Raw genomic sequence first — 25,813 nt, 5'->3', positions numbered from 1 at the left:
TTGACGATCAGTGTCGTGTGGTTCGGTGATTCAGCTGGGCTCTGCTCTTGGCTTAGTCAGGAGTTGTTGATGGGCGTTGTCCCTGTAGCAGTGGCTGGTTGAACGTTCGTTGATAGATCTGACCGATGTAGAAGAGAGTTGCGAGGTTTTTGGCACCGTGGACAGTTTCTGGAGTTGCAGGCATTGACACCGTGGCCTGGCTTGAGACAATTGAGGCAGAGTGAGAGTTTTTTCGCTTCTTTATATTGATCCACTGGCGAAAGATTTTTAAAATTTGGACACCTCATGATGCTGTGATTTTCCTTGCACATGGCGCATGAAACGACTGTTGATGTGCTAGTAGTCACGAAGGCTTGTCTCTTTCCACGATGACGATTGGATTTTTCATCACGTGAGAACGAAGTAGACACTGATGAGCATTGCGAACGATTTTCCAAGAATTCCAGCAGGCTTGTGTATTGAGGAAGATTGGAGTCCTTGATCTTCAATTCCCAGAGATAAGTTGTTTCTGGGCTGATTTTTGACTGGATCAAGTGAATCAGTGGCAGATCCCAATGCTCTACCGGTTGTTTGAGGTTTTTCAGCGCTCTAGTATGCTGATAAACCGTGTCGACTAGATGTCCAAGTGCCTCTGGTGTCTTTTGATAGAGCTGGATACTCATGCAGCAGTTCCCAGTGTCTACAGATGATTTTCCGTGTGCGATCGAACTTCTTCTGGATGATGTCCAAGGCGGTGTCATAATTCTCCTCAGTGTTTGACAACGATTCAATAGCCTTGGCAGCTCTCCCCGTTAAAAGACTCCGAAGATATTGGAGTTTCTGAACTTTGGATAAATCAGTCCTCTGTCCAATGTTGCAGTTGTAGCTGTCCCAAAATGGATGGTAACTCTCATATGATCCGTCGAACTTTGCAATGTCAAGTTCCGGCAAACGTATGAGCGAAAGTAATGATGCAGCTGCGTTCGTTGTGTCACCACACTGCACTGTATTACCATTTCCTTGTGGAGAAGCGGCTACTGTTCGTAAGGGTGAAAGATGATGAAGGGCATCACCAACAGCTTGTTCATACCTTGATAGAATCTCCAAACGTTTGGGGCTCTCGGTTTCTTCGTCCGCTTCTTCTAGCTCCTCTTGGATTTCTTCAAAGCGTTGAAAACGTTGTTTCATCCCGTCCAATGCGACCTGGAGTCTCTCCGGAATACGTTCTTCGATGGGCAATGACATGTATGTATCCAAAGTTGCCTTGAACATCGTTATTGATGCTTGAATGTTGCCACGCTGACGTCTGAGCGTGGTGAGTCGGGCTTCATTCGCCATATTGAATTCACTTCACAATACAACCACTGAAGCTGGTAAGTAAAATAGTCAATGTTTGTTGGCAACGATATGCCAGTAAAAAGTCAAAGTTCAAAAATAAAGTGAGTCAAAATCAAAAATTAATATCACCATAGATATTAACTGTAAAAAAGTTCACACACTCCCGAATTACTTGTTCACATATCCGGCTCGAAGGACCAATTATGTTATGGTTTGGTAAAAAATTATGATTAACACAAACCGTTGGAAATGTCTATTAGTCAATAATGGTATAAACACAAAAAAACTAACACAAATCACTTTAAATTAATTTTTCCTATATTTTCACAATTTTTAAAAATACACTTAACACTATTCTTTGATAAAAAAAATACAAATATAGACTGTGAACTTGGTATTAACTCGCGAAAAGGGTGTGAATGTAAAAGTTATTTGTCACGGTATTTTAGCTAGACAATACTAGAATAGACCGGCGGACACAAAAAATGAGTTGAAGTTGTAACGATGCGAAACGATAGATTAATACTTCGATACTGTATATTGTGGAGAAAAGTTTCAAGTTTTATGCTAAAATTTCGCACGGACTGAACCAAAAAATTAATAGGTTCTTATTGGTCAAGGAAAGTGTAAGGATAATTTCATTGGTTTATCTATTTTGAAGGGTGGAGTGGGTAGAATGGAGAGTGGAAGGGGAAATGGGCACCAAATGTTTGGGAAATGTGTGGGCCTGAAGGGGCTGAGTGACCGCAATAAAGTCATAAATGACCCGAGAGTCTCTCATTAAGACTTATTTTCTCGAGGTCTAAACGAAAGAGGCAATAACTGACCGTAATAAGTGGATAGAATAATTATGTAGGTTTTCCGAGGTACGAATAATAACAAAAGGCCTTTCAAATTTCAAATACATTTGAGGATTAAAAATCTCCTACTATAAAGTAATTCCCTTTCTATAATAAACGAAATAATATTTGGGACGAAGAGATTTAGGAAATTACGATTTTTATGACGGTCAAGTAGAAATATTTTGGAATAAAAGAAGGATTAAAATTTAAACGTTGCAATGGGCGTGACGATGAGTTCAATAATAAAATAATTTACACAAGTAATTCTGCGAAAAGGCTGGGTTTTTCCCGATGGAAAATTTCCCAATACGATGAACAATTCCGCGACGGAACACAGTCGCATGCCAATTTTGAAAATGTAGAAAACCCGTCTGTGTTTGTTTCCCTTGTGTAAAAACGTTCCGTGGCCAGGTGAAATGTGGCTAGTTGCTAGACAGTCTAAAATTTTATCATCATATCTTAATTTTTACTAAATTTCGGGATAGAAATGAGAAAACGATGTCTCGTGATACACTTTTATAGAACGGTAGGATAATTTTCATCAAAAATTTTTCTCCGTGCACGCCTCCGGTGGTTTGGATTCTCGGAATTTGCGATTACGAAAGGACCCTTCTCCACCAGAAAAAGAGCGAGAGTGCGGAGTCAAAAAGAGATGCGTGTGGAGGCAATGGTGGGGATACGAACCACTGGGCGGACTGTTGCGCACAGTCCTCGCGTGTTAGAGAAAGATAGAGCAAAAGAAGTTAGAAAGAAAACGGTCATAGAAGGAAATTGCACTAGTGGGGGAATGGTTCCCTTCATGCGGTGGGACAGTATGCACTTACGAAAGTGAGCAGTTATTTTGATGGAAATAGAGGCGAAAAACAGGCAGGCCCTTGTGAAATTTTAGTTTGCCATTCAGTAAATTTTCATCAGCCCTCCTTTAATAATAAGTGATAACCTCTGTAATTTGAAAAACTAATTGGTAGCAACTGTAGAATGTTGATTACTCAACCTTCCCATTTCACGCACGCACAAGTTTAATTTGTGTTTAGAATTCATCACTTTTCACCGGTCCCATTTTTTCCCTCTTCAATATGATAAATAATTGAAAGCTTCTATGGAAGAGTAAAAGGGAATGAAGGGGGAGGCGAAGACTATAAAATTCAGGGCTGCAATAAATTTCTCAATCATTGTTTTTCACTTGAAATAGTATTTGGATTATAATTAGAATTAAAATCTTGATCAGTGAGCACAGAAATTCAGAATTAGTGAATGGGGCATTGCAACATTGAAATTGAACATGTGATAAAAGGAGACGCATTATTTTCATTAACTTTAACATTCAATACAATAAGAACGTTGATGAATAATTTCTTTTTGAAACAAAATCAATAAGAAAACGAAAAATAAACAGGCATACCATGTGAGTGCTCAGGTTGGATGACCGTTGGAGCAATACATTGCTCCAAATCATTAATGGTACTCAGAATAGTATATTGTGTACCAAGGAAGGAAAACAGGCAAAGCCGAGGTCAGTAAACACGTAGCTTTTACTATCCTGATTTGCTTCTTAGGTGCATATACCATTTTTTCGGCATAACTGCATGGTAAAGTTCGCTTTTTCTCCGTAAATGAACGGAGGAACGTGGGTTACGTCAGTTCGAGGATCGTCGAAAACAACGGAATTCCAAGGAATGAAATTAGCCACTTAGACCGCGTCATTTGGAGAGGATAATCGAACTTTCCGTGCAGATGCGATGAAAAATCATTCATTACGAATAGGAATAAATTTGAGAGGCACTTCGCCTATACAATTTAACGATAAATCTGGCACCATTCGAACACTGCCTGCCAACTCCATTGGTTCAAGGTAAAAATTGCGGAGTAATCCTGCTAATGTTGTCTTCAATTCCAACAAGGCGAAGTGTTTCCCTGTAAATGAAAGGCATCCCTTACGTATAATGGTTTTTTCATTTACGAGATATTGTTCCAATGGAGAAATGAATTTTCTTTGAATAAGTTCATTGCATAATCATTATGAAAATAGTTGATCCAATTACCGATGCAATTCCTTGTTCCAGCACTAAATGGTGTATAAGCAAATGGATGTCGTTCCGCTGAATTTTCTGGTAAGAATCTATCAGGATCAAACACATTTGGACGAGGCCAGTAATGCGGATCTCGATGAGTGTCAAAAGTTCCAATATTAATCGTAGATCCTTCAGGTATGAAACAAGTTTCTGGACAAAAAATGAAAATTATAATTAATTGTATTGTTTTTTGTTGCCATTTGTTTGTAATTGTTTTTTGATGTCAAAAAGTTCAAAAAGTTGCACTGAGCCTGATTCAATCACTAACTTGCTACATGTCGTATTGAATTTTATAAAAACTTATTAAAGTAAAACAGAAAAATTACTTAGTTTTATGTCTTCGGTTATTCTCCGACTGAAACAAGGCACACTTGGATACAGTCGCAAGGACTCTTTGATGCATCGATCAAGGTAATTGAGCTTCTGCACATTTCTCATATCCAGTTTTCCATTGACGCTCCCTTTCATGACTTCCATTACTTCTTCTCTGCAACGTGCCTTTGAACCGATCACCCGTAAATTAGGCAATGAATTTTTGGACTTGAAACAGGGGCGAATGAATAATTTGATCTTTTTAAAAAACCCAAATGTTTAAAAAAAAAATGTGTCAAGGAAACGCTTCATTTAGTTATTCCTAAAACNAATTAAAACCGCGAATTAAAACCGCGAATCAAAACCGCGAATTAAAGCGCGAATTAATTAATCCCATCCCACCACCCACTCGCGGCGCATCCTCAGACCTTTCTGACCCTTCCCAAAAATGGTTGGGCCAGAACCCGTCCTACACATCTACTAACGTAAGAACCCTATTTATCGAAAAATATGATTTTCATAGGAATTTTTTCGAATAAATGGTTGAATGGACTGTCAGATTGCTTCGGCAAAACTTCGGCAAAACTGAAATCTTGCTCTAACCCAAGTCTGGTCACGAAACGCGACCCTGCGACTTTGGTCACCTCCGTAGGGATTTGCCGTCGTGTTATTTAGGCTTTAGCGTTGCCGAATTCACTCTACACTGGCCCGGCGCGTTGAGAGAGTTTCCGGCAACGTCGCGTCATGGGCAATTTTAGTTAAGATGGGAAAAAATAATTCATCTATCCGAAATAATTTGTTTTCTTTAGAAATTTTGGGAAATATGTCGTTCTAGAAACTACTATAGTTTTTTAGACCCTTCAATTAGCAAAGACAATTTTTATTCAATTTTTCCGCTCAGCCAGTCAATTGTAATTAAAGAAAACCGACGCGTGGCGGGGTTTTCCTCATAGGGTGATCAATCTAGGGTCAAAAAAGTTGCCAACTTGAACGAAATACTTGGCTATCCTGAAAGGTTTAAATAGTTGGTTCTGTATGGATCACATTAATTATGAAAAAATTAATGGAAGCTCGTTATTCAAATTTACACTTTCGGGGATTCGGGAGTACCATCATCCAAAAGTTTGCACGATTAGTGCCAATGATCTGGACCAGTGTAATGCCTTCATGTCTATTATCCCTAACTTTTCCAAGAAAGTTATCCCTTTGCCAAGAAATTAGAGGAACTCCAGTTAGAAAACATCTTCCAATTACCAATGTGAATGAGTATTGTAATTGATGCCATTGTGGCGGGAGGGGGCATGCCTACTGTATGTTGTCAAACGAATGTGGAAAATGAGAAATTTATGTACTCATGGAATGATTGATATTACTGACGATCTTATCGATGGAGTGGTAGAGCGCCTCAAGTCAAATCTATAATTGCTGGTAAATCAATAATTATTCAGGAGTTTATCTCTTCGAAGACATTATTTTACAGCTATCATTTACTTTTTCTAATATCACTAATTGTGGGGCTGCTATAACAATCGATATTGAGTATGCATACCTGGATGTCACGATGTTCTGCCAGAAGTAATGCTGTGAAAACCAAAGCCCGACCGGTGGCATGGTGACCCTGAACATTATTAAATGAAATGAAACTGATGAATATTGTTACACGAAAAGAATCTATAATTATTTGTTACTGTGGGAACATGGTGATTTTTAATGTGAAAAATAGATTGGAAAAATGGAATGGACCATACCCATCACACTCGAAATTAACCATTGAACACATAAATTTTGTAGACAAATGAAAAACTACAACGTGCTGGATGAAAAAATACGGCTGACAAAATTAGAATATGGTGGGGTTCGTTGGAAAAATTACTGTTGAACAAAGTAAAAATTGAGAGTCGGTAAAAAAAAAGAAATTCAAAGAGAATTAGAATTCAGAGAGAAAAAATCCCCACCACCCAGCCAGGAGTCGAACCTGCGTCTCCTAGTTTCGCGCCGAGCACTCTCCCAATTAGGCTACTGGGAACTACGAAATTTCTCTCTCCAAATTCACCTCACAACACCGCCGAACCACCTTTATGCATTAAATCAATTCAAAGAGAATAGAAAATGGTAGTATAAAAGTCAAATTTTCAATTGACATGAGTATCATTTGGGAGGATAGACATGAATTTTTACTTCGTCGGTTAAAAAAAATATTCTCTCCCCCTTTCAAAATACAATGTAACGTGACATTTTCGTATGGGGGTTAAAAATGCCTATTACCTTCGCCCTTCTTCCCCTTTATCTAGTTAAACTGAAAAATACAAAAATCTATGGGCGCCAGGTAATTTTTAGCCGGAATTACCAAACCGGATGATTCTACAAAACCAATTCTAATTGATTCCAAAACCTCAAAAATTTACACAAAAAGGGAGAAAACTAGATTTCTGGGGAAAGGTAACGGTCCTGGGTTCGCTCAGTGTGCTAGGTTGTGGAGAGAGGGGTAGATTTCAGGTGGAGATGGGTATTGGGTGACTAAAACTACAAAAAAAGGAAAAGAAATCAACATCGTTCTTACGTGTTTCACTATTGAAATATGAGAATCACCAATTTTTCAAAAAAAGACATTTCAATTCTCCCAAAAAAAATATTTAAAAAAAAGAAAAAAAATCTACAATTAATAACTAACAATACTAACCATAATATTAATTCCGCACTCTGATAGAAAATAGTCTAATCTGATAAAAATATTCGAAGAAATTAATATCACCGATAAATACCTCAAATATGCCGAAATAAACATTTGGGGAGAGTAGAAATACACGCTAATTCCCAAATACTCGAGAATTCCGAGAATTGGGGGAAAGGTATGCGAGCGACAATGGGAGCGAGAGAGAGGAGAACGTATTCATCCATCGATTTTTCGTACCAGCCAGAGCGGCTGAAATTCCGTAAAACTCAACTTGCCATAACTCGAAAGTGGCAGAGTCAAAAATTACGAACCCTGAGACAAAATGTCCGGGAGAGTCTACCGAAGACAGCAATACCCAAAAAATACTTTTCCTTCAATAATTAGCCGCCTCAGGTTAATTAATCCCCGAGCNAGAGTCTACCGAAGACAACAATACCCAAAAAATACTTTTCCTTCAATAATTAGCCGCCTCAGGTTAATTAATCCCCGAGCGGAATTCTAAACGCTAAAATACCCGCGTGAAGCAAGAATAGCCACGTGTAAATGTGGATGGGTATCTGAGGTGAGTCGAGAGTCGGGGGGAATTCCCCCTCGAGAAACACGGCATACACTCCAGCGAGAATGGGCTGGAAATCCATAAAAAAAAAAACAAAAATGGAATATCCGGAAATCGGCGGAGCGAATTTTCGGAAACCCTGAGATGAATTACTCAGGGAAGCCCCCCGAACACATTGACCCACAAACACTAATTTTAATTAACTATCTACGCGAACCAACTCAATTCGAACACGAGTGGAATTTCTTACGCGCAAAAACCCACGTATAACGGGAATGGACGCACTCTGGCAATTAAACGTGAGTAATTATCCCCTTGAATAACCCACCAAAAATCACGAAAACCACCCAATCATGAGTGAAAAAGGGGGAGAATCGGCAGCTCACAATTTGGATTAAGCGTCACAATCACCGTTTTAACGGAATAAAATGCGACGTCCGGATTGAAGACCCCGTAGTCGAACGACTAAAAGCCGAAATGAATTCGGAAAAATACATAAACCGAACTAAAAACTCACGATCTTCCTGTGTTTAGAGGCCCTCTTCCCTTTCCGGACCGTCCTGGATCGGTACGACTTCTCCAAAAGGTATAATAATCCACGTGGCACAATTACGTTGCGTGGACACACTCAAAATTTCGCACGTGACTAATGGTCGACGACGGTCAACGCGGAACTAACTGCCCTGGGTCAGTGTCACGGGCACTAACCGCAGCGCGAATTCTGGCCAACAGAGACGGGCTCTGATTGGCGGAGATCTTCGGCACATCAAGCGTTGGCTTTGTTGGCGCCGCCAAATGCTTTTGGGGAATTCAAACGCGACAAATACTCAACTCTAATTTCTCTATACGTAACTTTATAAAATTGACTAATGATTAACCTGGACCGAACTGGTGGGCGTTCGGAAAATTACTAAGGGTTTTTGGCGCCTCCTACGGGTCGGTTCTCCTGAATTCACGGGGTTAAAAGACCGATACTACTAACTAATTCTCCTAATTTTTCAAAACTCTAAGCAACCTGGCAATTCACGGGATAAAAGGGTTGCACTTGTTTCTCGTGACCTTCCACCGAAAATCTAAAACGTAACCATCTAACCACCGTAAAATCCATTATAATTTGGAGCGCCGGCATTTCAGCCGGACCTAATCGATTTACCGTAGGATTAACAATAGGGTGGCTCCCATAAGAATTATCGGATGACTCATAACTTGGCCCTTCTTCGCGATAATCTCATGGGCCCTCAAAAACGCGTAATTATTCCGGTCTTGAGATCAAACAAATGATATTATGGAATTAAAACACAAATTTAGCCACACCATGACGTGGAAACCCCCAAACCTCATGGTCGTCACGAGGATTGGACTTCTGACCACCCCGGGGTGGAAAAGTGAAACGCTCTCTCTCGCTACCTTTTATTCACGGGTCGCCTTCCTATGTCACGGGGGGGTTAGTTGTTTTGATGGCAGCATCGTGTCGTAACGAACATCCCCACATGTTCGTTACAACATATTCTCGGAAGAGGATAAGGGAGAGGGGGATTTTTTGAATAACCTTTATGAAAAATCCTATAAGCATGGTCTCGTAGGGGTATTGATATTGTTTAGGTTCTTCTCATTGGGAGGAACATTAAATAATAATCATACAGTAAACAATAACATATAAATTTGTTGTTACAAGTTATATTTTTTGAGAAGGTCAATAAATTACATTCAAGGACCAGGACTTCTTTTGTGACGGTACCTGTCTTTTACCCAAAAACTAAAGCAAAGTAATAGCTAAAAATGGAGACTACTTTCTATAGAATGCCACTCATCTTCAAATTGAAGCCTCAGGGGCTCCTTTTTCACACAAAAACGGCGGCAATTGTCGCGAGTACTCAAATTTTTGTATAGGTTTGGAGTATAATGTATTAAGGAGTAATAAACCTTAAAGTTGATACTGACTGCAGCAATAAAAGTATCCACTTCCTCCTGTATTCCATTGCTGTCAATTCCCTGGTCTCTGCGGAATATCGGAATCAAAAGGTCGACGAAGCCGAGACGTCTACCATTCTCTGTAAAATGTAATCTATTTCCAATTTATGATCCAGAATTGATTCTCTGATGATTCTACAAATGTGTTGGAAAATAATGAGTGCTAGGAATTTTCCTCAGGAGCCCGTTTTTGGATATAGGATACCCTATAGCCCACAAACGAATTTTCGAGCATTATACCAAGACTACTTTTTACGGACTTACTCGAGAATATCTGTAAAGTAATCAGGAACTGACCTTCATCTTGAATATTGAGTTTTTTGTCATTTCAGAGAGGTTTAGGATTTGGATGGCTTACGTACTCAGGTCTGCTGTTTCACTTTTGAATTCCATTCCTGCCGCTGAAAATGCTTCAATATCTTTCCCATCAGTTGAGTCATGGTACTGTTTTCGTTCTTCAATTATTTTTTTTGTGAATCCATGCATGATTTTCAAAACTTTGGCCTGTTTTCTGCCTTGAGCTGTCATCAAATAAATCAAGTCGTTTTTCAGCCACGGCTTTATTGTTCTGGAAAGACATAATTTTGCTACTACGAGCGCCCATTTAGAAGTGTAGATAAATAATAAGTATTCATCCATTTATGGCTTGTGACAGAATTTTAGACGAATCCGTCGCCTTCGGAACACCAAGGTATATATACGTGAAAGGAAAGAAAGAGAGACTAAAAATCGAGAAACAACTACCTTGTTGTCGCGATAATTTTTTCGACAGAAAATTAAAGTTATTTGCTACATTAACGAAACTTCAGAACTACCTTAAATACAGATAAGTTACTGAAATTATTTACCTGCCGCATGGGTCGATTCCTTAGATTTTTAGATTCTTCAGATACAAATTCAGAAATAAAGTTAACAATTTTTCTGATACTTTAGTTGAGTTCGGTGTCCATTTACTTATCGTTAAATTATTTAGAGATTTTTAACATAGATGTCAGAGCCACCAAATGGGCTTTACACTAACTACTCTTGGGGGCCAGCCAATGAAATCACTGAGAGTGAATCAATGATAGGCGTCAATCAATGAGATCACTGGGTTCTCCATGATCTCATCGGTTGGCCTCCAAGAGTAGTTAGTTTAGAGACCAGTTGATGGCTCTCACATCTATGTTGCGATCGCTAATAGTTCTTCGTCCACGAATCGATGTTCGTTGACGATTTGTTCATAGTAATCGTATAGCAGATTTGTTGACGATCGCCGATTCGTGCACGCAGATGAATTCAGCAACGTCGAGAATTGGGCCCCCAAGCGAAAAGGAAAGACAATGCAGTATTCACCCGGATTTTACACCTACAATGACCTTTCCAGTTTAGCGCCGTCCAAACTCGGTTTTCGGGAGTAATTACCTCTATAAAATAAATTAAGATTATTCGATTCGACGCAGCGGACAATGGTAAGTACCGGTTTACTTTTTTAGTTGTGACTTTCATTGCGACTCTCGTATAGCATACGTGTGATTAATGGCGGAACGTCCCTGCTAGCTAGCCGAATATACGAGACTAAATGTCCGCGCGCGCGCGCCCACCGAATGTCGCCCTGCCGGTCAGAATTTCTACTAGGGTAGCGTGGAATGGCGTCGCTACCTTGTGAAATGACGCCATCCTCATAACTCAAATGCGTCTCGCTACTACGATTGATGCCACACGCTACCTATCCTATTGCTACCTTTCCGCTGGTGCTCTCAACTAGCTTGTTTGTGCTTAATTACGTTCTGCTACGCTATCTTTTCAGTTTAATTTTCATGGTTTGAATTCATAACAATAAAATTATTTAAGAGGGCAGGAGATAAAAAAAAACTACCGAAATGCGAGCAAATCTGAGCTGCATAAATTCTCATCATTTAGTGAGTTCGGAGGCTCAAAAGTTATCACCAGCAAATCCTTAGCACCACGAAAGTGTTATGGAACAAGTTGAGGGTAATCTGAGGAGGATAAATAATTTTAAAAAATGTTTAAAAGCACGAAGTGACTGACAGCTGTGAGCGTCGCCATCTTCGAAGTCCCATGAAGTCCGGGGAGGGGGGATCCAAGCATCATGGCGGCGCCCAGGCCTGGCAACCACCACGTATTTTTAATCATTTAGTAAAAATATTTATTCTCTTCAGACCACCCTCAACTTGTTTCATACCACTTTCGTGGTGCTAAGGATTTACTGGTGATAACTTTTCAGCCTCGGAATTCATCAAACGAGGCGAATTTGTGGAGCTCCGATTTATCCGCATTTCAGTAGTTTTTTTTATCCTCCTGTCCTCTTAAGGATGTTAGGGCTTTACAACCCATTTTAGCTTACAAAAAAAATGGTGCGTCTAAGCTAACATCGGTATTGCCCCAGCTAGAGAATTTTCACTAGCAGTAACTCTCTAAATTTGACAACGTAGCAAGGAGCGCCGTAGTGCGCATGCCTGTCATCCACTCATGGGCCCCTCCGGGTAGTCAAGTATATGTATGTGTGTAAGTCGAAATCACCGGATGTAAAAACAGTCCTTGCTTATTTTGAAAAAAATAATGAAATCTGCCTAAAAACACAAAAACAAATGTTTTTGTAAAAAAACTGGGCCAAGAAAAAGTTTTGTTTGATTCCTACTGGGAAATCGAAGTTTTTGAAAAATACATAGAAACAAAAAAGGAAGCCAAGTTAGGAATTTTGAATAAATGGTGATAGTGCACATTCAGGTTTCAATAATAAAAATAGTTCCCAATGGAATAAGTATTCTGAAAAAATTCTCCATGAAATAAAAAATCAGTAGGAGCAGGACCAACGTCCTTGGCGCGGATCAAAGGATGGAGGAGTAGATTGATACAGACGGTGAATTGAAAAACACCGCGCTGGCGGCTGAGGATCCTTTATTTTCCCTCCCTAGGTTAAAAATATACTATTGATGCCGCCGCGTGACGTCACTACGGCGTTGCCACGNGGTTTTTGATTTATTGACTTTCTCGTCCACGAATCCATCCCTCTCTCCACGTCCCACTTACTGAGCAACCAAGTAAATGTCATACCTCCGTGGTCTACATTATTATTATTACTGTGTTTGGTTCTAGTGACATTTCTTGTCATAATCGATATTTTGTTTTCAGACTACGGTTACGTTTGTGGTTCGTCGATTGCGCGTAGCTAAAAATCGGTTATAGTGCCCTAAATAATTGATACGGTTACGTTTGTGGTTCGTCGATTCCGCGTAGCTAAAAATCGGTTAGCGCCCTAAATAATTGAAGCAGAATGGAATGGGCTGCCAATTGTTTCTCGGAATCCAGTTTTGTTATTTTCGTTTTTGAAATTTGAGATTTATTGGGTCACGAGGGAGATGATGATTTGCTATGTTTCGGATAATCGATCATTTTGGGATAGGGTTTTGATGAGTATTGAGGCAAAAGAGAAATAATCACAGGCTACTCACCGCCAAAAGAACAGGTTTATAAAATCACGAAGTGCTTGTCTGTACTCCTTCAGGGTATTGTCTTCATCATTCAACCTAGTTCCCATAGCCGTATCTGAAGTACCGAGAAGAATCAAATTAGACGAAATTCAGGAGGAGAGTAGGAGAACGATTCAAGTCGATCATGCGAACTTTCCGAGAATTAGCGACTTGGAGGAAAAATGATAATAGTTTCGGGAACTGATCAAGTTTACCAATCACTGGTGTGGTTTCATTCCTTTAAAATTTTAATCTTGTTGGACGTTCTGAATTTTGTTTCCAACATTGAAAAGACAATACAACTTCCTTCAAATTAGAATCAAATTTTCATTTATTTCATTGTATAGGGGAGGGGAGGGCAAAACGGACCAGGCGGGCAACACGGACTGCTAATAGAAAATTGATAATTTTTGTTTTTGCTTCCGAATAGATGGAATGAGCTGCCGATTGTTTCCCGGAATCCAGTTGTGTTATTTTCGGTTTTGACGTTTGACATTTAAAAATCAAGGATGCCAAGGAAAATTTTCCCTTGGTTGCTCCTGGAAATGAGGACAATTTTCTAGAAAAATGCAACTTCCATAACAGAAAGTTGAAAAAAAAACAGAAATCATTGAAAATAATTTCGGCGGTAGGGGTACACCTCGGCCAATGGAACTCCCACCACTTTGGCTGCCATCGACGCATGTTGATCTTTTTTCTGTCGTAAGTTCTGTGACGCTCAGTGCTTCTTATTACCTCCGCTGGTAAAGGGACCTTCGCTCCTCAGCCAATACTTCTATCGGTAACATTCCGGCGAGGACACACGGCGTCCTCCTACACCTTCCGATATGCATTCGTAACTCTGAGGTCACTCAGTCGATACACTGGTGCGATCTTTTGTCGTGATTTCTGCAACGGCAGTGCATCTGCCTCGACGGCCATGCCGTATGTGAACTCCGACGTGATCACCGATGACAGCAGTGCTCGTCTCCGTTGCTTATAGGCCCCCCTATGCTGGACATGAGACGCGATAAGGTGCCTCTGACTTCAGACGGCTTGGCACTCACGTATTTTGCCTACTGCTTGGAATTAAATCGAGCATCGATCATCACCCCCCAGGATCGGATAAACGGCTGGGAAGTAATTTTACAGGACTCAACATGCAGAGTAATTGTCTCAATTCGTTTTCTGCTTGTAATCAGCACGGCCTCTCTGTCATATGTTCCGTCAGTTTCAAACCTATTGCGTCCATTCAGCGGCGGATCATCTCAAAGGTCGTATCGAAGCTGAGGTTGATCTCTTCCAGGTATTTACCCACGATGAGTACGGCACTGAAAATGTCACGAGCTTAGTATCCGGTGGCAATATCAGCTTCAGCAGTCGATCATATATGACATTCCACAACAAGGAACCCAGTACTGAGCCTTGAGTCACACTCTGGGTCATACTTAATCTGGCTGAGTTGAAGACATTTTTTATATCTAGTGTCGCTACTAGACAATACTTATTTGTACTATTGAGTCATTTTGTCCCTGAAATCGCTCCCCTGGTGGTGTCGACAACAATGTTGATGGCTTCTAGAGTGGATTAGCCTTTCCGAAAACCTTATTCGTTGTTGACTAACAAAGGTTCGACTGTTGTTTCTGTTCTTCGTTGCACGATACGCTCGAGAATCATGCCAGCAGTATCGAGCATGTACAGAGAACGATAAGATGAGGGTTCGTCTGGTGGCTTTTTCCTTTTTGGGAGTAATAACCATTGCAGCTTCTACATGCCAGGGAAAGTGCTTTCCCTGAAGTATTCATTGTAGTATCGTTCAAGAATTGTTTCGGCATCGCGTAGTTATCCACCTCAGCAAGGAGCTCTTTCCACGATTGCTTCTTATTGCGCTTGATAGCTTTGGTGAACTTCACGTTGAGACAATCTCTTGGCTGCGATACACTCTTTTCGTAGAACACCGATGGTGTCATTCCATCAATATACTAATGCTCGATACTCTTTTCGTAGGACACCGGTGGTGCCGTTCCACCAATACACTAATGGATGGGAAGTGCTACCTCGCATCCTCAGTCAGTCTATCCAAGAAAATCGCGAACTCATCAATCGAAAGGTTCGGCAGGGCATAGCAGCTGTAGAAAGGAATTCCATTAACCTTCACCATTACAAAGCCATTCTGTAACCACCAGTGATACTCTGGACTGGCCTATTTCTACAAGATCAAATTATAGTCTTCTTACTGACATCAGTAATCCAGGCTGGAATGCAAAAATGTTGGTATGATTCTGAGATCATGACAAGGTACCCTTCAGCTCCCCCTCTGTTTGCATCAGCAGATCGTGTGTGGCCTCGCCCACCTATCTTAATCTTACCGCATTCTCCCAAGATCATTTTCGCAGCGAATGCCGCGAATATCACTAAGAGAGTCTGGGTTCCTCCATATACCTTACGCATGGCCTTAATTGGCTCTGGATAGATATTGAAATTGACTCCAGCTACTGTTTGGAGGGCCTCGAGGACTTCCTCCTTTATTATTGTCTCGTCGAGGTCCTCGATGTCGAGATCTTCTTGTAGCCCTTTGCTGACAACCTCAGCTTCATCTCCGAGCATATTGGCGATGGCTTTTTGCAGCAGTTCCTTCAGTCAACTGCTTACTTAAAATCAAGATTTATTGCAACTCATGTTCACAAAGCTTTTTGCTTTTCCATGAAGCCCAGACAAGATATTGACTTGACAGTTTGACTTTGCATTGGTTTCGTCTCGACCTTTGGCGAAGTAGTAATAAAATATCACCTAGATAACTGGATGCTATGAAGCTCTTGAATTAATATAAATTAATATGATCGGTTTCGTCACTTCCGTAAAAGCAAGAAAACAAGAAAGTCGAAATTTCAAATGGGAGGCAGGAAAACTTGAATGAAATACCACCCACGCCCAAACAAAGGGATTTCCTATGCTCCGAATCTACCAGAAGCAGAAAATATACATGTTCCATACATTTACAGGTGAATGCACCACAAGAGATGAGTTTTGTAATGGTTTTCATATCCTTCAATTCGAAATGATGAGTTTTAACAAAACTTATTCAAACTTTTAAGATTAAAAATGACACCGGTGGTGCCATTCCACTGATACACAAACTTTTGTTGATAATATATTATGGTTTGGTCAATGACATCAACTCGAAAAAGAAAATGAAGTAAAGTAAAACTGTGGTATGAACTGACTAGCGCAAAATTGGGTTAACTATTTTTGTGTAACAATTTCGGGAGGGAAGGGGGGAGGAACTTCCCATGGGAAAAGCCGTTTTGCAACAAATTCCAAAAACACTCATTCAGAACCACATAGCGAGTTGTCGTCATAAATGAAATTCATGACAAAAAATAAGTTTTTCTCTAGATACTTTCATTAACCCCTCGGAAACAGAGTCGGGATTTCATACATATTCCTAAATCGATATCCATCATTAATGAAATGCCTCTCAAGTTACATATTGACGGATCTATGATGAATAACGCAATCACACGAATAACACCGGAAAATGGAATACTTTATCAGTAGTTATGTATCGGTTTTATAATTTTCCATTCATCAGAAACAATGAAATTAAAAATCATTTTTAAATCATTCGTTTTGAAGTCAAATTCATTAACCTCTCAAGGACGGAGTCAGAATATAATGCCTACGCTTAAATAGTGACTTATGCTTAAGTCAATGGCTCCTCTTAATTTTACATATTGACGGAACTATGATAAATAATGCTATCACACGAACATCCGAAAGAAGAATACATCTGCCATAGTTATAATATATCATATATAATTTAATATATAATTTTCGATTCATCAGAAATCAGCAAATTTAAGAGCTATTGAGTATCTAATGCACTTGGTAATCGATAAAGTAGTCAAGGTCTGATCATAAGTGTTGAAATCTCATTGTATTCGCTAATTATCCGGAAGAAAAGAAGCATTATTGTCAAAAATTGATCACTATTGTGATAGTTATCATTATGATTATGCATTATTGAATTAATTTACCAATTCAGCACTGCAAAAACTAATGTCTGACAGTCAGTTAAACTTAAGATGTCAGTTGGTAAAAAAACAACTTAATCATCGGAAGTAACTGAATTTTTGACTAAGTGTCTGAAAATTTCAGATGTTTCATTCAGACATTTTTTGTGTCTGAAATTCAGCTATTTACGAGGCATTCAGACATTTGACTGTTCAGTTATATCACCGGAGTCAGCAAAGTCCATTCAAACACCAATTTGTAAGACATTTTATGTGTCTTACAAGCGGGCTCATTTCCATGCATTTATCAAATCATCTTTTTTTTTTCTTTTTTGGTGCAGAGGACCGGAGGAGGAGGAGGCGAGGGGGTTAGAGTCAAATAATAATATTAATTATTTTTGATAAAACTTTTTTCTTTTTTGGAACAGAGGGGCGGAGGGGGGTTGGGCGAGGGTTTAGAGTTAAATGATAATATTAATTATTTTTGATAAAATTTGTTTCTTTTTTGGAGCAGTGCGGCGGAGCGGGGGGGGGGGCGAGGGAGTTAGAGTCAAATAATAATATTAACTATTGTTGATAATTTTTTTCTTTTTCGGAGCAGAAAGGCGGCGAGGGAGTGGGCAAGGGTTTAGAGTCAAATAATAATATTAATTATTTTTTATAAAAATTTTTTCCTTTTTGGAGCAGAGGGGTGGAGGAGTGGTGGGTGAGGGGGTTAGAGCCAAATAATAATATTATTATTATTATTATTATTTATTCGTTCTGTTCGTAAGGTACAACCTTGTAACAGCAATCTAGGTACAAAAAATTTTAGAATTCAGTAGACACATGCCAAGAGATTGAAGACGCTCTGTCTCAGTGAAAAAGTCAAAGTCTGAGTGTAAAAAAGGCGGTGGGGTGTTAGGTTGATGAGTTAGAATAAAATAATAAGTCAAGGATTCTATGAAAGCCGTGGAGTCTATATAAAAAAAAAGTTTCCAAAATATTGCCAATTCAGAGGGCATAAAGAGTCAGAGCAGTCGCAAAAAGCAAAAAGAACACACAAAAAACAAAAAGATTGATTAGGAAAGATTTAAACTGGCTTAAAATAGTTCGTGATGAGTTTAACACAACGAATCCTTGAAGATGAAGATGGAGGCTGGGAGGTGACAGCCGAAGCGACAGAGGGCCCAGCATCAGTCGACAAGGCAGTGGCTCTTATTCTCAAGGCATATTTTGAGATAAAGAAGATGTTTTTTGTGACTAGAAGATCCTGGTTCGCAAGACCCAGAGCTGCATCAGTTGAGAGGAGAGTGAGTCGGAAGCAGTAGGCACATTCCGATGGTCTAAATGCTCGTGGAGGAGGGAAGCCCTGTAGCCTCTGTAGGCAGGACATTCCATTAGGAAGTGCCTGACTGTGTCCAACGCGTTCGAGTGGCAGACTGGGCAGGGTTTGGTCGGGTCGAGCTTGAAGAAAACTTTTTTGAGCAGCAGGGTACAGCCCAAGTTGGTTGCGAGGCGTAACTGGTCGGAGGTTCTCTTCATGACAATTGGGAGGTGATTCAACAAGTACGTGGCAGGCTCCAAGGAACTTGGGCGAACTAGTTTATTCTGGGGGAATTGTGAAGATTCGCACCTTAGTTGATCACATTCCCGATAGTACTCCTTGAGGACTGATAGTATACTCTCCTGCTCGGAGGACCAGTAGTCAGGGTCCTTTCAGCAACAGTTGAATTGAATGTTGGCTGGCGCGAGTAACTTGGCAAGTTGCAGGACTGAGTTAAAATTCGTGATGGTCTTGCGGAGAGTGAGTACTGAACCTGACGTTAGTAGTGGTGCCGCAAAATCCATGAGTCGGAGCAAACAGGTTTTGGGAAGCCTGTCATCTTCCATCCTCAGCAACTTTTCATACCACCTCAGCGTGAGCTTGACCACCAGGAGTCTAATAGGGGTAGCTCCTACCTCAAGTCTCAAGACGTGACTTGGAGTATTCGACGGCAGGAGGAGGAGACTCTTGTAGAAGTTGGACTGAACGAGTTCAATATCCTCCACATATTGGAGTGCCCAGGTAGGGGAACCATATAGCAACGTAGAGACCACGATGCTGTCGAAGAGTTTCTTTGAAGCGTACCAGGAATCCGAGGATGCATGTGCTAGGAGACCGAGGACCGAACCATTTGCGACCTTGGACTTCTCTACAGCAGTCTGAGCAGCAAGTCTGCCGAGTGCAGAAGAAGAGAATGGGATCCCCAGGTAGTTGTATGATGAGACAGTCTCCACCTTCTGACCATCGATTACCAAGGGAAGCCCTTGAGGAGAGATACAGGTCGGGCTCTTCTGAAAACAACGATCTTAGTTTTGGAGACGTTAACGTTCAGATGCTTGCTTTTGAAATATTCTGATAGGTCTTGGAGTATATGATGTAGCTGGATCTGGCTCTTGGCAAAAACCAGGAGATCGGCAGCAAAGTGGAGGGAGAGCAGATCAGTGGCTGAGTCAATTGAGGTGCCAGAGTGGCCTTTGTTCCTGAGGAACTTGTCAATGTCGTTGATGTAGAGTATGAAGAGGAGACGGTTCAGGCTCTTACCCTGGAGAACTCCCTCAGTGACCTCCGTTTTCCCAGATAGTCTACCCTCAGATTTCACTTGGAGACTGGCGTGGTTGTACAAGGACTTGATGGCACAAATTAGCTTGCGACTAACCCCAATCGAGTGGAGCTTCATCCAGAAAGCCTGATGGTCGACAGAGTCAAAGGCCCTTTTCAGGTCAACAAAGAGGCCGTAGACTTTACGTTGTAGAGTCCCCTTCTGAATCCTGCTTGGCATTCAGGGAGAAGGTGTAGGGATTCAGCCCAGTTTTCCAGACGGAAACAGAATTTTGGTGAAGATTTTGGCTAGAGCATTTACCAAGGCAATACCCCTGTAATTCTCAGGGTTGGATTTATCCCCTTTCTTGAAAATCATGGCCATGAGGATCTCGTTCCAAGCGTGAAGAACAGTTTCTCTCTCCAGGATCTTGTTAAAGAAAGTGAGTACGTAGAGTTTCCAGTTTCCAGGGAGATTCTTGAAAAATTCGGCAGAGATACCGTTTGTCCCCGGAGACTTGCCGGATTTCGTCGTCGAGAGCACCTTGTCGAGTTCCACCATTTTCAGGGGGGCGTCAAGTATCCCAACAACATTACTGGAGAGCAGGAAGACGTCCGGAGCCCGCGGGGCGAATACTTTTAGATAAAAAGCCTCCCATACCTCAATACTCAGGGAGGGGGAGACCGACTTGATCCTCAGAGACTTGATGGCGGCCCAGAATTTAAAAGGTGAAGAGGCACTTGCAATTTTCTGTCTGAGGTTGTGAAAGTACTCATCTCTCTTTGAGTCCAGTTTCTATAGTAAGATTTTTTTGCCTGGTCATAGTTTACCACACATACAGTTAGGAACCGATTCGTCAGACAAACAGCCAACGCGTTTTCAGCGGCCTTCTTTGCCGTTCTGCATTCGGAGTCAAACCACGGATGAGTGGGCCGTGGTCCAGAGATGGACGGTGGCAGAACAAACATTCTGAGATTCTCGCCAGTCCCTCTGATTGCTGCTACAGGATGTTCCAGTTGATCATCCACGTGCTGCTGAAAGTCGAATAAGAGTCTTGACGAGAGCATCATTGCGTCATGTTATAACTGGGCGTAGTCTTAGTTTCAACGTAATTTGGGGATGGAGTTAGCTGATTGTGGTCGTTCGGCATTGCTGGAGCAGAGTGCAGAGAACAGGTCTAGCGTTGTGGGGAAGTGGTCAGAGGGTTCCACCGAGAGGTCGACAAAGAAGTCATGGATCAGATCGGTATTGGCGGCGTCCAGAAAAATATAGTCAATAGTACTTGTGCGTCCGTTCCTCAGGCAAGTTACTTCTGCTGGAGAGTCGCCTGGGGAGCGGCCGTTCAACAGTACGAAACCGTTCTTACTCATGAACTCCCTGAGCTCTCTTCCCCTCTAATCCTCACCTGAACGGCTTTTTAGGTGCCTAGATGGAGTGAGCACAGAGCTCTCGAAAAGTTCATCGGAGAAGGCGCCATCGAGACCGATCTTGGAATTAAAGTCACCTCCCAGGATGAACGGTTTGTCGCCTCTAGTCAGGACAACATTATCAAGAGCTAGCTGGAGTGGAACAAGGATTGGATGCAGCGTCTTGCCAACGTCATGTGTGCGGTACACAAGCCCAGTGTATATTGTAAAAGTCCCTGTATGGATCTTGGCAAGGATCCACCATCTTGAGATGTCCAAAACCTCTGCCTGGGATTCCCTCCTGAAGAGGAGAACCAGACCTCCGCTGCCTCTTCCAGGATTGGAAGCTTCGCTCCGCTTCTTTTTTCTTTTTGAAGAATTGAATTTTTGAGTCAGACGAGTCAAGTTTAGCAATAATCATTTCCCCAGATTTGCCGGTGATTCTGGCTTCCAGGACAGACCCCTCGTAACCGACCTTGGCTTATAGGAAGTTCTCCACCTTCTCTCTTACAGCAGGATCTTGAAGTTTGAGCCCTTTAATAACAATATTATTTTGTTTCAGGAGTTTCTCCTGAGCTTCAATTTTCTTGAGTAGCTTGAGAATCAGATTACTCCCTTCGTGGCCTGGGGTTGAGTGATTTACTAGCTCCTCCACTTTTTTCAGCCTGTTAGCCAATTCCGCATTTGATGTAGGTTGTTTGGCGGTTTATAGAGCGGAAAGCCTGGTGTCAAATGTGCTTTGAGTCGTTTTTAATTCGGCAATTCTACGATCGACAGAGTTGCGCCATGCTCTGACCTCCTCCCTGTCTTTGGAAGCCTGGTCCGCCATTGAATTTAGTTTTTTCCACACCATCAGCAGCATGTCATTTGGGGATACACCAGAAAGTGATTTTGACCTTGAATGGTCCTCGATCGTTGCTTCGTTCATGGAGAGATCACTTTCAATATGGAGCACTGTGATGTTAAAACTGGAATCCACGTCTTCTACCTCGTCAGGGTCAGAGTCTGAGATCGACGAAGAGTGCTCGTTCTCAGCATTAGATGCTGGGTAAATGACTATGGAGGAGCGTTTTGTTGTGTGCTCTGGATCGTTTATTGACTCCAGGGCTCTGGGGGACCTTTTGCGTTTTGCGAGGTCTTGACTCGGGGATAGAGTTTCCAAAACTGAGGGCGAAGGACTTCTTACATTCCCCAGTGATACTGCTTTCAGAGGTCTCCCACCCCTGGAGGAGGTTTTCGGAGTTACTGACGGAAATAAATGAAGAGGAGAAGGCGTCAGCACAGACGGGCGAAGGTTGGAGAGACTTGAGGTGGTTTTATTGGACGTCATGACCCTACATCTCCAGAAGAAGACTGGATCGGGTTGCCATTTGTGTGTGCACGTGGACGGCTAACCTCAAATTCACTGACGCACCGCACCAAAAACCACTCAAAATAGACCAAAGACGTGAAAACGGCCGAACTTCAACATCAGGGGACACATCATGCCCAACCGAATCGTTATAACAAGTTTAGCAACCACAAAGCCTCAACAAAACCTCAAAAACAATAAAAATCAGAGAGCGTAGAATTTGGCGACTCAACGGCGTGGCAAGCCGACCTAACCCCCCGCCAAATAATAATATTAATTATTTTTTTATATTTTTTTTTCTTTTTTGCGCAGAGAGGCGGTGGGGGAGGGGGCGAAGGGGTTAGAACCAAATAAGTGAATAACAAATCTCAGTAATAACTTGCATTATTATTTGGCCAATCAACTGTTCCAAAAATTGAAAACAAAATGTCAAAAATAATTATATATTATTATTTGACTCTAACCCCCTCGCCCCCTTCCCCTCCCCCCTCTGTTCCAAAAAAAAATTATCAAAAATAATCAATATTATTATTTGACTCTAGCCCTTCGCCCACCCTCCTCCGTCGCTCTGCTCCAAAAAAAAAATGTATAAGAAATAATTAATATTATTAATTCGCTCTAACCCCTCCGCCCCTCTGCTGCAGAAAAGAAAAAAATTTTACCAAAAATAATTGATATTATTATTTGGCTAACCCCTTCGCCCACTCCCCTTAGCCACTCTGCAAAAAAAATGTTATCAAAAATAATTAATATTATTATTTTGCTCTAACCCCCTGGCCCACCCCACTCCTCCCCGCTGCTCCAAAAAAAAAATTGTCACAAATAATTAATATTATTATTTGGCTCTAACCCCTTCACCCCCCCCCCTCCACTGCTCTACTCCAAAAAAGAAAAAAAATTTATCAAAAATAATTAATATTATTATTTGGTAACCCCTTCGTCCCCCCACCTAAGACATTCAAACACTTCGACATTCGAGGTAACTGAAATTAAGATACTTCGAATAATTCAGACACTTTTAGTAACTGAAAAAACGTTTACAAAATTTTCTCGAAAGTGTTTGAAAAACGTCTACAAAAGTAACTGACATTCAGTCATTAGTTTTTGCAGTGAGCTATTGATGAATCACTCAATATCGTTATAAGCTGAATACTAAAACATTCAAGTCGAAAAAACCCCGGCGGAATTAATATGGTTCATTTCAAGTAGATTTAACAAATTGCAGGATAGGTTAGTATTGTGGTTAAGGCGTCGGATTAATGATTGTGAGGTCGAGCCCAAGCCAGGATAATATTTTAAGTAAACAAAATCGGTTTTTCAGCGATAACTGCATTAGGGTTTGGTACTTACAAATGATCCTATAAAGAATCAATTATTTTATTCATGTGCCGATGGCGGTGGCTGTGTGGTTAGAGTGTGGGATTCGCATCCCTCGTGGAAATCGGGTCGTCAGATTTTGACAAATTATGACATAAAATGCATTTCGCATTCATGCATTTCGCATTCACATGTGAAATTATGTCAAAAAATGAGAAAATTGATAGATTTTTACATAATTTCATAAAATTTGATAAAATATGTCCGATTCTGTCAGAAATTGCATCGTCATATACTGACAGCAGATATCATATTATGTCAACTCTATAAAACGATATAAACTGACAGATTTTTACATTTTTTATCATTTTTTCCCCGAAAATGACATTGTTCCTCATGATATTGCAATAATATTTTCGTCAGATTTTGACATATTGCCAGGGCTCATCAAATGTCAGAATTTCTTAGAAAATGACTTATTTTGTCATAATATGCTATATTTTTTTATGTCATTTTCTGTCCTATTTCAGCTTGTCATAAACTGTCTGAATCCGTCAATCAATGTCATAACCTAACAGAAAATGTCATAATATCATAGATTATATGATATTTATGATGTCATAGGATGTCCGATGATGACATATTCTGACAATCATCTGTGGAAAGAATACCATCAGAAAATGTAAGAATATGTCAAATAATGTCATCGAAGGGCATAATATCTGTCATAATATCTCAGAGTATATGATATTTATGATGTCATAGGATGTCCGATGATGACATATTCTGACAATCATCTGTGGTCAGAATACCGTCAGAAAATGCAAGAATATGTCAAATAATGTCATCGAAGGGCATATACTGTCATAATATCACAGATTATATGATGTTTATGATGTCATAGGATGTCCGATGATGACATATTCTGACAATCATCTGTGGAAAGAATACCGTCAGAAAATGTAAGAATATGTCAAATAATGTCATAATGTCATAATTTATGAAAAAATGACAATTAATGACAAATTCGGTCATTCCGGGCTGCCATTTTCTGTGCAAATGTGCCAATAAATGACATCATCCGTCAAAATTTGGCAAATTATGTCGGAATATAATATATTCTGACATATAATGCGATGAAATGCTATCAAATGACGACTTTGAGCTCAAGAATAGTTAATATATTATGTCGTATGATGACAGAATTTGTCAGAATTTATAAGAAGTTATCATATTTCTGATGAGAAATTCTGACATTATCTGACCAACCCGTCCCAAATTCCGACCATATTTTGTCAATTTCTGACGAGATTACTCAGATTCTGACAGAATATGACGAATTCGGACAAATTCTAACAAATTCTGACATAATTTCTACGCAATTTTCGGACATAATCTGTCAGAATTTGACATTTTATGTCATAATTTGTCAAAATCTGACGACCCGATTTCCACGAGGGATGCGGGAGAACCGGGTTCGATTCCCGGCGGGAGGGATCAATATTTGTGACACTCTAAATCTCACGTTTCCATGGTCGAGCGGGAGTCTCGCAAAAGACGACTGTACTTGGACAGATTTTTCCCTTAAATAAGGTTTTCCCTTGTTTTACGGCAAATGCGGTATAGGGGGTTGGGGGGAGGGAAGGGAACAAATCGTAAAAACCCGAAGGGGTATACGCAAAAAAAACATCATTTTATCGATTGTCATTAATAGTGTTGCAGCCAGACCCGTGACAATATTGAATTTTTTTATCCTTGAACCTGTTGCTAATTCTCAAGTGTAATATTGAATTACTTCTATTGCAATCACTCATATCATATTCATGTAATTAAGTAATAATTAGTTCAGCAACTATCCAACGACTAGCAATTAACGCTTCACCGAGATCCGCGTCCAGGCCTGGTCTCATATTATCATCCTAGGTTTAAGCTAAGATCGGCGCAGTCCTGACTGAGGAACGGTTCC

General features: G+C 40.6%; 2 protein-coding genes across 3 annotated transcripts in view; both read right to left on the bottom strand.

Annotated features, from left to right (window-relative positions):
• Positions 1-588: 588 nt before the first annotated feature.
• LOC107043856 lies at positions 589-1,317 on the bottom strand. Its single transcript, XM_015265518.1, has one exon. It carries the CDS (start codon positions 1,315-1,317, stop codon positions 589-591), a length of 729 nt encoding a protein of 242 aa, XP_015121004.1.
• Positions 1,318-3,334: 2,017 nt separating this feature from the next.
• Positions 3,335-25,813, bottom strand: part of LOC107043861 (cytochrome P450 4C1-like) — a 40,598-nt gene continuing 18,119 nt past the window's right edge. The window contains exons 5-11 of one of the 2 annotated variants that reach the window (XM_015265524.2): positions 13,200-13,293; positions 10,107-10,312; positions 9,715-9,824; positions 6,093-6,161; positions 4,558-4,729; positions 4,202-4,381; positions 3,335-4,073 (exon numbers count right to left, since the gene is read on the bottom strand). In XM_015265524.2, coding sequence (XP_015121010.1) covers positions 3,907-4,073; positions 4,202-4,381; positions 4,558-4,729; positions 6,093-6,161; positions 9,715-9,824; positions 10,107-10,312; positions 13,200-13,293 — 998 coding nt within the window. In that variant the 3' untranslated portion in view covers positions 3,335-3,906. The remainder of the gene's footprint in view (positions 4,074-4,201; positions 4,382-4,557; positions 4,730-6,092; positions 6,162-9,714; positions 9,825-10,106; positions 10,313-13,199; positions 13,294-25,813) is intronic. The other variant, XM_015265525.2, reaches the window with a different exon arrangement.

Source organism: Diachasma alloeum, unplaced genomic scaffold, assembly GCF_001412515.2.
Source record: "Diachasma alloeum isolate Michigan unplaced genomic scaffold, Dall2.0 Dall_scaffold_00646, whole genome shotgun sequence".
Classification (NCBI taxonomy): domain Eukaryota; kingdom Metazoa; phylum Arthropoda; class Insecta; order Hymenoptera; family Braconidae; genus Diachasma; species Diachasma alloeum.
Note: the sequence above shows the minus strand (reverse complement) of the source record. Positions and strands in the feature narration are given on the sequence as shown.

Bases quoted from the DNA above. Each gene is read 5' to 3' on its own strand.
- LOC107043856 (XM_015265518.1), bottom strand. From the start codon at position 1,317: ATGGCGAATGAAGCCCGACTCACCACGCTCAGACGTCAGCGTGGCAAC.